Source organism: Scardinius erythrophthalmus (genome assembly GCF_964197995.2).
Source record: "Scardinius erythrophthalmus genome assembly, chromosome: 9".
Taxonomy (NCBI): domain Eukaryota; kingdom Metazoa; phylum Chordata; class Actinopteri; order Cypriniformes; family Leuciscidae; genus Scardinius; species Scardinius erythrophthalmus.
This window is the reverse complement of record NC_138229.1, coordinates 15,994,267-16,009,094: the sequence shown is the minus strand read 5'-3', so window position 1 is coordinate 16,009,094 and position 14,828 is coordinate 15,994,267. Positions and strand designations below refer to the sequence as shown.

Below are 14,828 nucleotides of genomic sequence, written 5' to 3'. Positions count from 1 at the left end.
GAAAGAAATGACAAAATACAATGCTCTTTATGTGAAGATTTAGTTAACAGTTATGTCTTTCTATGGATGTGCTTCATTAAAACTCCCTCACAAAAATGTTCAATGGTAACCATTGTAGTGACCCCCCCCCCCAAAAAAAAAAAAAAAACTGTGGTTGCTACAGTAATCGTTAATGTAATAAAATACACCATTGTCATACAAAATGAAAATGGGAAAGGTTAATAAAGGTGTTCTTGCATTTAAAAAGCTAGATAGAGCATAATAGAAAGCGTCTCCAGGCACCTTTTAATCAGAATTTATATATTTCTTCACTTAACACAAAAAAAGTGCAATCTAGTGCATGTTTACATTTAAAAACACATTAAAAACAGCTCAGATGAACACATCCAGTTATTTTACAGTGTTTTAAGGAAGTCCCATTGTAATTTACGATGATTTTATTTTACAGTACAGTATTAACAATAGTATTTTGGCAGAAAGCTGGTACCATCCTAACTGACATCCCTCAAGGACACATACTGTAACAATTAGGGCTCAGCATAATTTTATTATACTTTTATTTTATTTTATCTTATTGATAATGAGGGTTTAAATATACTAATTGTCTGCTTTCAGGAGAATGTATCTGTTTCGATGGCTACATGAAGGACCCTGTTCACAAGCATCTATGTATTCGCAACGAATGGGGCCCAAATCAGGGGTGAGTACCATAAGCATCTTGTGTCGACTCTGATATACAACAGCGCTACTACAATCAGGTATCTGCCACCTCGAAGTTGGTTGTGCTTCTTAACTGTAGTAAAAATGTCTCCAGTGCTGATAGCCAGCCAGGTGTTATGCACTGTAGGGAAATTACATTGGCTTGAATTAATTAGCTTTTTTTTTTTTTTTTTTTTTGCATGATGTTCTTCCTCTGGAATTGGAAAAGGGATTAGTGCAGTGAAGCTCTGGGTCATTTTAGATTTGTGTGACAGTGATTTGCATTTCAGTATACCAATGAGATGTATGTATTGTGCAGTTTTAAATTGCGTTACACGTGTAAGAAATGATGTAATTCGTCACTTGCGTGCCTCGTCCAAGAACTGCTTTTAAAATGACCAAAGTGAATCTAATTGTTTTTAAATTCTGCTGTACTTCTTTTTAGTTTCCAAACTTCTGTTGTTGCCCTCAGATATTTTAGCAGAGGACTGAATATAAGATTAACTGCATCTGAACTGATGCTATCTTTGATCTGAGGTAACAATGTCAGCAAGCACAAGTCAACAGATAGATGAATAATGCACAAATGCGAGAGCATGGCATAAAATATGAGAGTGTTTTGCTTCTTAACAGTCCAGAAATAATGAAAGCACTTAAATGTTAGGAGCACAAGTTTCTAATCCCGGAAAGACTTGTATTTAAGATGTTTAAAGTTAATTAGACCCTCCCTGAGGAGAGTTTCACATGCTCATCTGGGTTTGAGGCTGTCGCTCTGGAGCAGTTTGATTAAGACTTGGAGGTGAGGAAAGCCTTGGCATTTTAATTGGGAGGAAGATGGGAGTGATGACAGTGGGGCGAGATGGATCCGATAATTAGAAATCAAATTGGAACAATCAGTAAGATTGCCTTAGGGGAGTGGAATAGCATTGGATGTGCTTGTTCCCTTTGTGCGATGCTGTGAAGGTGTGAACAGTTTTTAATTGACTCTAACACTTAGTGGAGGAAAAAGAAAGTCCGATGCCAAATGCTTTTCAAAAGTTTCAAAGTGCCAAGATATTTCTGAAACTGTTTTTCTGCACATTTTTTACTTTACACAGACAAAAAAATGTACAAGTTATAAAGAAACTGACTTTAGTGTTCAGCATTATTTTATTTTTTATTTTTTTTAATTAATTTTTGCACCTTCCTGTGGTAATGGGCTCTCCGAACGTTCCTGCTTTTGGAACTCTTATGAATTATGAATGCTGCAGGGCAAAATGTTGATGTTTAAACAGCAGTAGTGATCTGTGGTGTGAAGTGGTCTAACCAGGCTGTGAGTGCTCTTTTGCTGTGAGTAACAGCTTACTTAGAGAGGCATCAGCTCCTTGTCTCTTCTCTTATACTGCAGCGACAGCCCATGTCCCCACAGCTGCCTCTCTGCATTAATCTCCATCAGTTCACATAGAGAACTGGATAAATACACGCTCGAAGTCACGCTCACGTATATACGGGACTGACTGAGTGGCTGCTGTTGGTCGCAGTTTTTGCATTGTATCTGCTGGAAGCAATTCTGTGATGTTCATATCAGGAACATAATTGGTTTGATGTGAGTTCATAAAGGAATATTTTCATCACAAAGTCTTGCAGTTTTAAAGGTCATTCGGATTAGTGAAGAATGGCACTGTTTAACAATGAATGAAGAGTCTATGGTGTGGCATATAGTTGTTGTTTTTTTATTATTATTTTTATTTTAAGCATTAATTATTCATTTTGTTTTTGCCCTTTCTGTTTTGCAGCCCATGGCCATACACAATTTTCCAACGTGGCTTTGACTTGGTGATGGGAGAGCAGCCATCTGATCGCATTTTTAGGTGAGAAAAAATTTGTTAATTTTTTATTTGTACTATAAAGTTTGTGACCCAGTTCGAAATGAATAAAAATCTAAATAAATATTTGGAAGATGTCTCTATGGTTTTACGGCTAAAAGGTTGCCTTTACGGCAAAAAAATCATAAATAAGGAGAAATGTCTTACATATTTTGCATACTGTTTAACGGGTTATTTCACCTTTTTTTTTCAAGTGATAAAGTATGTTTACAAATTGCTTAAGTCATAAAATTTTTATAAAGCCAGGATGTGTGAATAAATTAAAACAAACGTAATTAATTAAAACTAAATCCATAAAACTATCCCATAATGTGAACCCCTAAAAGGCTATATATGTGAAGCACCTGACAGAAACCTTTTAGGCCCTATATAGAACTTGTGTACATAAGAGTGTACATAAAACATAACCAGTTGGTTAAAAGTAATTGAATAATAATAAAAAGAATAAAGTTCAGAAAAATGAAGTTAGTTCTGAGAAAAGGTCTAGTATTATTTGCAGGTGCCAGTTGTAATGCAGTTCAATTCATACATCCTTAAGTTTATCTTAAATGTCCAAATACTTTTTGGTGCTACCTTATGTAGCAAAATGTGTACTGTACATTCCATTATATATGTCTGCTGAAAATGAGCTTTGAAAAAAAAAGGTGCTGACAAGTATGTAATAGGTTTCTGTTGAGACGGAGTAACTTGTGAAATTCACTATACTTATTTTGTCATTTTGGCTAAGCTGACATTTCTTTATTCAGCTTCAAAGAGCTCCTTTCACAGTTCAAATAAAAACTTGAAAATGGAAAATTGACGTAATTACTTTTAATACGGTGCCACCAAATGCATTTGCCTACAAATACAAATGTTATCCATATAAAAAGGCATGGATTTTGACAATGTTTACTTCTGGCTACTGGAGACTCAGGACTAATAAGTTCATTGCTTTATGCACTTGAGATGTTTCAGTCTGTGAGGTGTATGTTTTGGAATATTTAACAGTGCTAATCCAATTGTAGCGACATATGGTTACCTTCAGTTGCCATGCATAATCTCCTTCATTTGCTGAATTATTCATAGATTTCATCCTTGACATTGCAAAGTCCTTTGATTGTTCAACCCTAATTCGTTTGCACAAATTGCAAGCAATTTATTTATAAATTGTATGAATCGGTGTTCTTTCACATTTGAAAACAACACCGGGAGGGCATCTTGTAATTGGAATCTGTGTTATACCCCCAAAAGTGTCAAATCTCATATCCCTTTGCTTTGGGGATCCAAACAAATAAATTTCATTGGGACAATTAAATGTTTTATTTCCAAACAAACCTGCACAGACGTGAATGTGTGAGACGACTTGAATGAAAGATTTATTTTCAATTTCACAAAGCCTTTCCTCATACATCATTGATTTGTGCCATGAATGAATAGGAAAGGCCATAATCAATTTCGAATGCTTCACTTATTCATTTATATATCTAGCTTTCAATATCAGACTCCGAAATGATGTGACTGATATTTGCTCTACTTTGAAAGTGGCAGTACAAGAGTGAGAGATGGAGAAAAGATGTGTTGTTATGGTGCAACTAAACCTCAGTATTTTTTAATCTGGAGTTTTGTAAACACTTCAAATCAGTCTGTAATCTGATTTACTTTCCAATCTGCAAACCATTCAAAGTTAGAAAGAGCCTTTCACACTCAAATCATGCTTTACGGTGTCAGTAAACATCCAATGCAAACTTCAGTACCCACATGATAATGTCGGATACTGCTGCTTTTAACAGAACTGCATTTTATGGTTATTTCTTTTCCGTCTTGTTCTGAGGTTGTGTCTTTGTATGTCATTGAGCCAGAGTGCTGAGATAGTTTAAAAGGTACCCTGACGTTTTTTGATAGATGTGTTTTTCCCTTTTAACTTCCACCTGCGAGGCGGGAGTTTTATCCCGTTCTCACGATTTTGTTCAATAATCCATTTACAAGTCACTTTTCTGCAAAACTCAATTTTAGCCGCTTCTCAGTAGCAGGCGACAATATCCAAATGTGTCAAGCTTCACGTTTTGTCCTTTGTTTCCTGAATCTGTATATTACAAAACACTTGGGTGAGTTTTCAGCAAATCTGTGGTGTGCGGACATACCTTTTTGGGATGTCATGGAATTACGAAACAGCTATGAGTATGGATTGCACTAAAATATAGGTCCGTTTTCAGTCTCAAATTCAACAAGAAACTTTTACTTTAACAGATCTTTTTTCCATTAACGGCATGAGAAAACGCTGTGCACATGAAATGAACAAGGCTTAATTGGATTTAATGTAAATAGTAGCTGATGATGGATGATATATTGACAGAAATGAGTTTGTGGTTACAGTTGATGAGGCACACGCACCACCCCAGGTGTGATGAGATAGATTCATGTGGAGAAATCCAGACGGATGAGTGCAACTGCAAAACAAGCTTGCTGTGTATTGTAGCATATTGTGGTCAGAATTCAAGCGCAATTGCATTTTCCAGTTGTGCAGAATTTAAATACATTAAATGTGTATTTGTCTTTGCATTTCCCCCACAATTGGCAGTCCTCTTTAGTCTGGCTATCACCAGACCAAGCTCAATCTTTTAAGACACTCAACGGCTGTCTGAATTCTCTAACTCGTTTTCATTCACTCCTTCAAGTGAACTGTATTAATGGACTAATGTAGGGAATAGTGATTGAGGGTTTAGGGGGTGATTTTGTTTCTATGCAATGTGACGTCCACGACTACTGACAGACTCTGTCCTATTAGCATAGACCCCGACTTAAATGAGCTGTATACAGTCCGCCATATTTATCTTCTTACCAGAGCATTTAACAGCAGCATTCAAGTAATAAAGTAAGAGGTAAGTTATTCAGTCAAGAACAGTGAGTGATTTTCTGTTTTTCTTTTGTTGTTTGATTCATATTAAAAGTATATATAGCAGAAGGCACTGTATATTACACTGCTTTCACTTTAATACAAAGATCTAATATACACATGTGATTGTTTTGCTTTCTGTTATGGCTTCAAAACGCATGCAGATAATAAACATTCATGATGATGAAACTGCAATATCACGTTAGTAATTAGTTTTTGACAGAGTATCCAAAGCATGAGCTGTAAAGGCTCCACCCTCTTCTGGAAAGTGAGGTGGGGAGCAGCAGGTCATTTGCATTTAAAGACACATACACGAAAAAAAAGCATGTTTTTCCTTAAGGGCCGTACACACCGGGTTATTCGCCAGCGTTTTTCAACGCGTTTTTTGTGTTCACACCCAAGCGATTTTCGCTGACGATGAGCCGAGTGAACATGCAAATTCATTCCCTGACATTAGATGGCGCTTAATACCACTTCATAACAGTTCTCTTTTATCAAGATTTTTGTAGTCGCTGTCGCGTTTGTCATATAGTTATTTATGTTCCGACACCAACGAGACCAGCAGCTCTACATTCATCTTGCCTTGCATCTTCCTCGTCTTATTTCTTCCCGGTGTTTAGACGCTACTCTGCGTATATCTTCTTCGCCGTTACGTATTGTGCTCGGCAAGACCGTTTTGTGTTTGAGCGCCCCCAAGTTGTGTTTTACTTTAACTTCAGAAGATCCAGGCACGTGAGCAAAAGCGTGGCGCGTCAAACCAAAAAAACTAACCTGAGGCGTTTTTTAAAAAATGACGCTTTTACGCGTGGCGTTTTTTGCGTCGGTGTGCACACTCACATTGGCGCCCTTTGTTTAGTCACGAGGCGTTAAACGTCGGCGAATATCGCGCGGGAAATTCATCCCGGTGTGAACAGGCCTTTACACTCAAAATGGCCATTTTCACAATGGTATAGTAAATAATCTGGGGGGTATTTTGAGCTCAAACTTCACAGGCACATTCTGGGGACACCTAAGACTTATATATAATAAAAAAAATATTTAAAAAAGGGGCATATTCTGACACATTCTGGGGACACCTGAGACTTATATACATTTTTTGTAAAAAAAAAAAAAAAAAGGGCCATACTTGGTCCCCTTTAAGTTATGATTTCAACTAAGAATATTCTGTTGGTGCATTGATGTCTGTGATGTTTTAAATGTAAATGAAATAAGTCAGTTGATTAATTGATTGTTTATATTTTGCTTTCCCCAGCTTCTGTATTAATAAATTATAGGGGAATATGGAGATCCCCAGTCTCACTAGAGAAAACAGATAATGAGATTCCTTCAACTACTTTTATCATCAGTTTGCAGATGCTAGTACAGCTCTGTATGCACAGTGAGAGTGCAGATTGCTATAATTGAAGAACCTGCATTTGAACCTAGGTAAATAAATAAATTAGCCTGCTGGCAGTGGTTTATTTATTCAAACATAGGAAAAGATGCAAGTTTAATAGACTGAACTGTAATCAAGAAAAACAATTTATTGCGTTTTAAACAGCAGCAGTCGGACAGTTCCATTCATAGTACACAAGAGGAGGGTAATCTGAGGATTATAGTTGCTTTTCTTTTTTTTTAGAAGTTAATTCATGGTCTGTTTACTTAGTATTATTCTTGTTTGATACTTTTTTGAAAGAAATATTTACCTGATTTCAGCAAGGTAGAAATTGATCACAAGTAACCATGAAGACATTTAAATTTGATAAAATATTTAAAGACAAATGTAAACAAGAAATGCTATTCTCTTGAACTCTTGAAAAATGTATCTTAAATGTAGCACAGCAAAAATGTAAACAGCACAATGTTAATAATAAGGTTCAGCATATTAGAATGATTTAGGAAGAATCATGTGACAGAGTAATGGATGCTGAAAATTCAGATTTGCTATCACTGTAATACATTACATTTAAAAAATGTATTAAAATAGTAAACAGTCTTTTTATATTTTTACAGTATTTCACCTTATTACTGTGTTTCTGTATTTTTGATCAAATACATGCATCCTTAGTGAGCATCTTTCAGAAACTCTCTTCAAAAAGAGAGTTCTTTCAGAAACATCTTCTAAATAGTATGTATATGTACAACAACAACAGCACCTGCATAAATAAAGCCAGCACAGAGTAAAACAATATTCCTATAAGAGTAACCACATAATTAATGCATGCCGCAATATGTGCTGGGAGCTGGCAAACCCTTAGCAAATCAGCAACATAATTAATTATAAAACGGTTAGCAGTTTGGACAACATTAGGGTGATTATTGTCAGTCTAACAAGTGTTTTTATCTGGATTCAAAATGATTCACAATTCTTATTTGGCTATGTGTGACTCAAAAGCCCTGTATGCTTGATAAAATACCATTTTATTCTTACAGTGTAGTTGTAAATCACATCTACACATGCATAATACTGGAAAACTAAAAGAGCTTCCAATTTTGTAATCATACAGTATTTTGCTGGCATAATGCATCTTATGCAAATATAATTACTGAGGTGATTGTTTAGCTCATATATGTACAGACTTCCTGAGGTGCATGGGGTTCATTAGGTTCATCAATGATAGATTTTACAGGGGAAAAGCAAATGAATGAAGGAATGAATCAGCGAGTGAATGAATCAATGAATCATTCAAGCACATCCTGGCTATTTTGAACGCACGTTTTCAGAGAGAATAAAAGCATGTTCATACTCGTGTCTTAGACACTTTTTCTATTGTATGCAAGTCAGTTCTGGACAGAACTGCATTTATTGATTGAATGTTATGACACTAAGTTGAAACCTCAGGACTTCAAAGTGAATTGAAGTGAAGTAAAAGAGAGCTAGCTTGTAGATGTGCCAGTTTTCAATTACTCCTACAAACTCTTTGGACCTTCTGTTCTGGGCATTATTTTACATTGCTCAGTTGTTGTTGTTTTTTTTGTAGTCCTCTATGAATATCCGCCCACGATTTGATCTTATCTGCCTGGACGTCTCTCAGCAGTAAAACAAAGGGGGGTTTCGAGGTCAGATAACCATTCCAGTAATGACTCAAGTTTTAAAATGTGCTACTGTTTAGAGTGAGGGTCAAACTGGAAATGCTGTTATATGCGGGAATTAGGAAGCTATTTTTTTTTTTTTTTTTTTTTTTTTTGGTCAACTTAAGAATACAACCTAAAAAAACCTTTAGATGGACCAGTAAGAACACATTATTTGTTAAACCCCTGCGCAACTGTGCAGAGGCGGATACAATAAACCAAGTAAATAAATGTCTTTACATACTTTACACGTGGGAGTCTCTTATGGGGATGTATGTTTTTTTTTTTTTTTTTTTTTTCTTGGCAGAAATCATTCACTAAATATAAACAATAACCTGTCTCTTTTTTTCAGTCTGAAAATGTGTCGTTCGTTATTACCCTGGACACCACTATTTTTAGATTCCCAGAATTTCAATTTAATCTCCAGGGATCCCCACGAGAAAAGCACATTTTCTTTATTTTTCTTTAAATAAAAAAAGAAAAGAAAAAGAATTGTAAAACTATGTCATCCAAATGCTGATTTTTTTGCTGATTTTCTTGTCTCACAATGTAGAAGTACAGGTCGAAATATTCACTGTGCCTTTTTGTGTTTCAGATTCACATATACTCTTGGAGAAGGCATGTGGCTGCCACTTAGCAAAAGCTTTGTCATTCCTCCCGCTGAGCTGGCCATCAACCCTTCTGCCAAGTGTAAGACAGATATGACTGTCATGGAGGACGCAGTGGATGTCAGGTAGGAGATGACATTTTCAATCTGAGTTTCAAAGAAGAATAGCTGAAGAGTGTCACATAAAAATGCATTAGTTCCTAAATAAAATGTAAAAACTTGAGCAGCCTCCCTAATGTGCTATACAATTGATCATTAGCTCTGAAATTGTTACCAACTGTTGCCTTCCTCTATTTTATCATACATGCGCTTTAACTTTTTAATATAAGGCTTTGAAAGTCCATGGTGTTTAGAAAGTGAATTTTATGGAAATTTTACACATTTTTCAATAAATCTTGAGAAGTTAATTCTGTGGATCTGTCACCCCCTCAATTCCAAGTGAACAGGCATAACATCATTAAGAACACCTACATTTGTTACAATTGATTTATGTATTGGTTCAGGTCAAAATAGAGCAGAAAGTAACTAAAGAGTTAATTCTGTATTTAACACAGTGCATGTGTTGTAGAAACATTAGTGTGATTAACTGTCAAAAAAACTGTATTGTCACAATATTGTTTAGATTTTTACCACTTTATGCAGTTTGAAAACTGCACCGTTCATGAACATTTCTAGTTGATTCCTATGATAATGGGATGTTCAATGAAGTTTTTCTGAGAGCAACAGTAACCGAGGTAGGCAGAGCTGAGCAAAGGGTCACTTCTTTCTCTTTGGATGCTATTGACTAAAAATATCACCAAATTAAAGTTGAACCATGTGTATTTTCTTTTATATCATTTCTTCATGCCATATTTCACAATGAATTGTCAAAGATAATGATATTTAAATATGGGTTTTTTTCTCAGACATTACATGCACTTGCTTGAAAACACTGGTTTCACTCTTGTTAAAGTTTAACTAAACTTTACAACAACAAAAAAAACCTCTTTAGAAAACCACAAGGACAATTACTGATCTATGATGTCTTGGGTGTCTTTAGGTTGACTGGATAATTACAGTAAATTACAGCAACATGCCTGTTCAGTGCCTGTGGTTGCAGACTTTTAAGTAGCCTTTGTGCTTTCAATGTCGTTTACAAAAGTCATTATGTGGATACAGTTTGAGACTTTGCAAGTTAAATAAGGCTCTAAAACACTTCGAGTCGAGACCTACATCCTTACTTTTTAGTTGTATATTTCTTCAGATATCCTGTTGAGATTCCTCATTTCTGTAGTGAATTTTAGCACCTATTGATTTCATTTAGCCTTGTGAGAAGTATGGTACATCTTGTGATTTGTCAAATATAAGGATGGTTTATTGATAATGGATTCCACTGAGCCTCTTTATTGAACTGCAGCTGATTAAAGTTTCCAACCAAATGAGGTTTTTCCTTTTTTTTTTTTTTTTAAATCCTCAAAATTGATGTAGCTTGACATTATCCAGACCTTGCAGGGGGCTTTGCATGCATTGCCAAAGGGCATATGCTGATTTGATTAATTTGTTTTTTACCCAAAATTGATTAATCTTGTGATTAGTCTCACACTAAATTATCATGGTAGCTGGTGCTTAAAGTAGGTTTTAAATATTTCAGTGTTCAGGGCCTTAAAGGCAGTAAAATGGAAAAGTTACTTTTGAAAATTCAATTATAGATATGGTTTTGTTCATAAGAAAAAAATAAAGTTGGAAATAACCTATAAAGAGTGCTCCTCAGAAAGAAAAAATATATAAATGTCACTGTCTGATGTTAATTAGAAGAGGCCTAACTGTTAAAGTCAGATATAGTTAGTCATTTCTGTCTCTAATTAACTCACTGTCCTTAAAACACACACACACACACACACACACACACACACACACACACACACACACACACACACACACACACACACACACACACACACACACACACACACACACACACACACACACACACACACACACACACTTAACATACTGTACACACAAGATTAATTTGTATCCATGGCTGTTAATTTGTCTGTTATTGTCTTTCCAACTCATATTTTCTCATGAAGGTTTTATTTAGTTATATACGTACATGTACCATGTACATACAGTACACCATATAAGTACATGGTGGATATGGTTTCTTCCCTCTATCTCAATTTTTATTCCTTTTAAAAAGGTCCTCTAAGTGTGTCCTACTGATCTCCCGCAGAGTGGCTAGCTTCACGGGGTCCACTGTAGAGAATTTGGCAGGCCATGCGGTCCCTTGGCCCGGGCATATTGAGTATTGCCTCAATTCCGAGTGAGAGCACTGGAATATTTTGAAGTAAAACTTACCATGTTATGCTGAACATTCGTCGTAGAGATAACATATGCCTGATCTTTAAAAGGATAGATCACTAAAAAATTTAGTCATCTTGTTCCAAACCTGTACTTTCTTCTGTACTGCAGATTACCAAAGAAGATTTTTTTTTTTTTTTTTGCCCACACATTAAAATCATTGATGTCCAATGCTGTTTTGTACAAAGACATTTGAAACATTCTTCAAAATATTACAATTTCTGTTCCAAAGAAGTCCTACAGGTTTGGGATGACATTAGTGAGTAAATGATGAATTACGATTTCTAAGTAAATCCCTATTTAAAGACTATTTGAATCGGTTGTAGTACTGTTTATAAACCCATAGGGGTGTCATTATCTCTATTGAAGAAAAAACAACTGTGCTGGCTCATTGGATGGAATTTAGTCTAGAATTTTTTGACTTGGCATAGTCTACTTGTGAAAGGCTGAGGGAAATTATATCATTACTTGCACTGATCATCTTTGACCACTGTTAAAGCTGTAATTATTGCTTAGAGAACTAAATATTAGGATAATAACATATTTTTTATTATAATTTGAATGTCTGTGGACTGCAATTGCCAGCACTAGTCAGAGCCTGCTTATTTGGAAAATTAGCATTGCTGTCGACGTCGTACATCACACGGTAAATATTTGTTCATTTCAAGCACAGCAAACACATTTCGCTACTGTTGTGCAAGTGAACCAGTACACTGCTTCTTCTCCCAGCAGCATAATCTGATCCAAGGAAAAGCAATCTTGGAACTGCACAGAACAATCAGTTTAGAGAGAATACAGTGTAGATTCTGTATTGGTGTCTATCAAGTACTGTAGATGTTTGGCACCTCATTGCCTTTATGTTATAGCAGGATTCTTCAGTCCGTGATCATAGGGGGTCCGCAGCAGCATTGCAGATGAATTGTGCTCTCTAGATTAAAATGTATTTATTAAAATTAAAATGACAGAATATCAGTCTGGCTAATGGAGGTCATTTTTCAGTGACTTTTTTAGAGGTTACAATAGTCATACCAGACAATGAGTTAAGATTCATACAAATGAGCATGTTTACATGTGCAACAAAACACTGATAATTCCCAAAAATCTGCTTATTCAAATAACCCGCTGTTCCTGTTTACATCCGAACCAATAACCCGGCAATGCAAGTATCCTACGGTTAAATCCACTGTAAGGATGCTTTCCTTTCACATATCACACATGCACAACTTCAGTTAGCCCACAGAACACAGGTTAATGTGTTTACATGATGGGTGAAATCTAAGCAAAAATCTTGCTGTCTATCTGTTTATGCTTAAGCTGTTTATGACCTTAACGCTGATAAAGGAAAATGGGTTAACTTGTTTATGCGACCACATGCATTGTCCGCATATTAAGCCTATTCGGGTTAAGAATGTGCATGTACAGTAAATGCGCTCAATTACTCTTTCAGGAATGAAAGAAGTGATGGGTGGGTTTTAATGAGTGTCATTGAATCATTCTCTGAAATTATCTTTTAAATAACACTGAATCATTTACTGTTGGCACAAATTAATCATTGAATTATTCACTCAACCGATTCATTCAAAGGGCCCTGCTATGGTGTAGTTTTGGGGAAAAATTATGATAAAAGAGAAAAAAGAAAGTAACTGGCTATATTGTCTAAAATGTTACTCAATATTAACTTTTTGTTTATTGAGCTGTTATCCAAAAGCAGTTATGCTGACCCCTTGTTACTCTAAGTGTCAGGTGTGGGTTAAAGGATGAGGTGAGGACTCAGTGATGCTGAGATTGGCTTTTATTTATTTCAAAAATAAAAACAAAAAACAAACAAAAACTCCCCCATGGTGGAAAACATGACTGGCAACTGGACAAGGTAGGATTGGGCAAGGCAAACAGGATCAGGCAAAGCAGGACACAAGAGGTACATTCGACGACAATTTGGCACAGGACTGCAAACACAAGGAGAATAAATAGGGATCAAACAAGACAGGTAAAGAGGGAGACAGGAGGGGCAACTGAACCAATAATCAGATAATAAGATGGGTGGGGTGGAGACAATAGACAGGAGAGCACATGACACAAAGAAACAAACATGACAAGCCAGTGAACACAACCACAAGCCATGTGCTTAAAAAACAAAACAAAAAAAAAAAAACCCCGCTAATGAGAACAGCTAATGAGAAGCACCGTGTTTGCACAAGACGTGTCCAAACACAGCCCAGACGTCTAGGCTAAACCAAGACAAAATTGGGCCGTCAGTGAAAATTTACTAGTCTAGTCTAAACCATAGCCCAAAAATAGACTAGTCATCAATTAGATAACAAAGAAGTCAAATTAGTGAACACCTTGTAATCACTATTTACTTTGCTTACATGATGGAATATCATACATCTCGCAAGTTATTTTGGCAAAAACGACACGTAACCAAATTCATGGTTATTTTGTCTAGAAGTGGGTCACTCATAGCCGGACTATATCGAGTCTATAGTTAACCTAAATGGTGAAATGACGGCTATTGTTTGCTGGGATGACAACATGAAAGCCCGCAGCCAATGAAAAACACAAGCCGCATGCTACAAAGAACACAACTTCACACATGGTCAGAAGAGCGTACAGCCTAAGCGATCTCCAAACCACATGCTCGCACAAGAAGACAGAGCGCACAGAGAATGAATGTCCAAACCCTGACACAGAACCAAAAGCAAACTAGACTGAAGTGCCGGGATCCGCACACCATGCTCCGCACACAAAACAACTCACGTGGACAGAAGAGCATACGGTCCGAGTGATCGGAACGGCACACTCACAATGACAAGAAAGAAAGAATTGTCGGAGCTCTGTCACCCAACCAAGAATAAACAGACCGGAGTGACATATCTAACAACTATTATTATCATTTTTATGGGTAACACTTTATTCTTCTTGTTACATATGTTACATGTACTTACCATAGTAATAACAGTAAATTATGCAATTACATGCAACTAACCCTCAACCAAATCCTAATCCTACCCTAACCCTATAGTAAGTACATGTAGTTGCTTAATATTACTCAGTACTTAAATATAGAATTACACTGTAACAATGACACCTTAAAATATAGTGTAACCGTTTCATGTTATTATTTGTATTATTGTTGTTAATAATAATAATAATAATAATATGCATAGTTGTGGCTAACGTCTCCACTAACAATGAAAGCTTTAGAACAATAACAGAGATAATGACTGATTAGTGTCTTAGCTTTTGATTAAAAAAGTATTATGTATCACATTTGTTTCAGAGTGAATCTTCTATTACTTGGATGGCCTTCTTTATCATAGTCTTAAGTGAAGGTTCATTTTAATTACTTCTTGCCGCTGTTGAAAAGAGCAGGCTACAGTTTTCCAGTGTC

The 14,828-nt window shown here is 36.0% G+C and overlaps 1 protein-coding gene across 1 annotated transcript in view; it reads left to right on the top strand.

Annotated features, from left to right (window-relative positions):
• The window catches only part of astn1 (astrotactin 1), a gene marked incomplete at both ends in the record, with an annotated part of 225,612 nt that overhangs the window by 88,158 nt on the left and 122,626 nt on the right, over nucleotides 1-14,828 (top strand). The window contains 3 exons of the mRNA XM_081373616.1: nucleotides 616-700; nucleotides 2,475-2,549; nucleotides 9,083-9,220. Of these exons, the coding sequence (XP_081229742.1) occupies nucleotides 616-700; nucleotides 2,475-2,549; nucleotides 9,083-9,220 (298 nt within the window). The remainder of the gene's footprint in view (nucleotides 1-615; nucleotides 701-2,474; nucleotides 2,550-9,082; nucleotides 9,221-14,828) is intronic.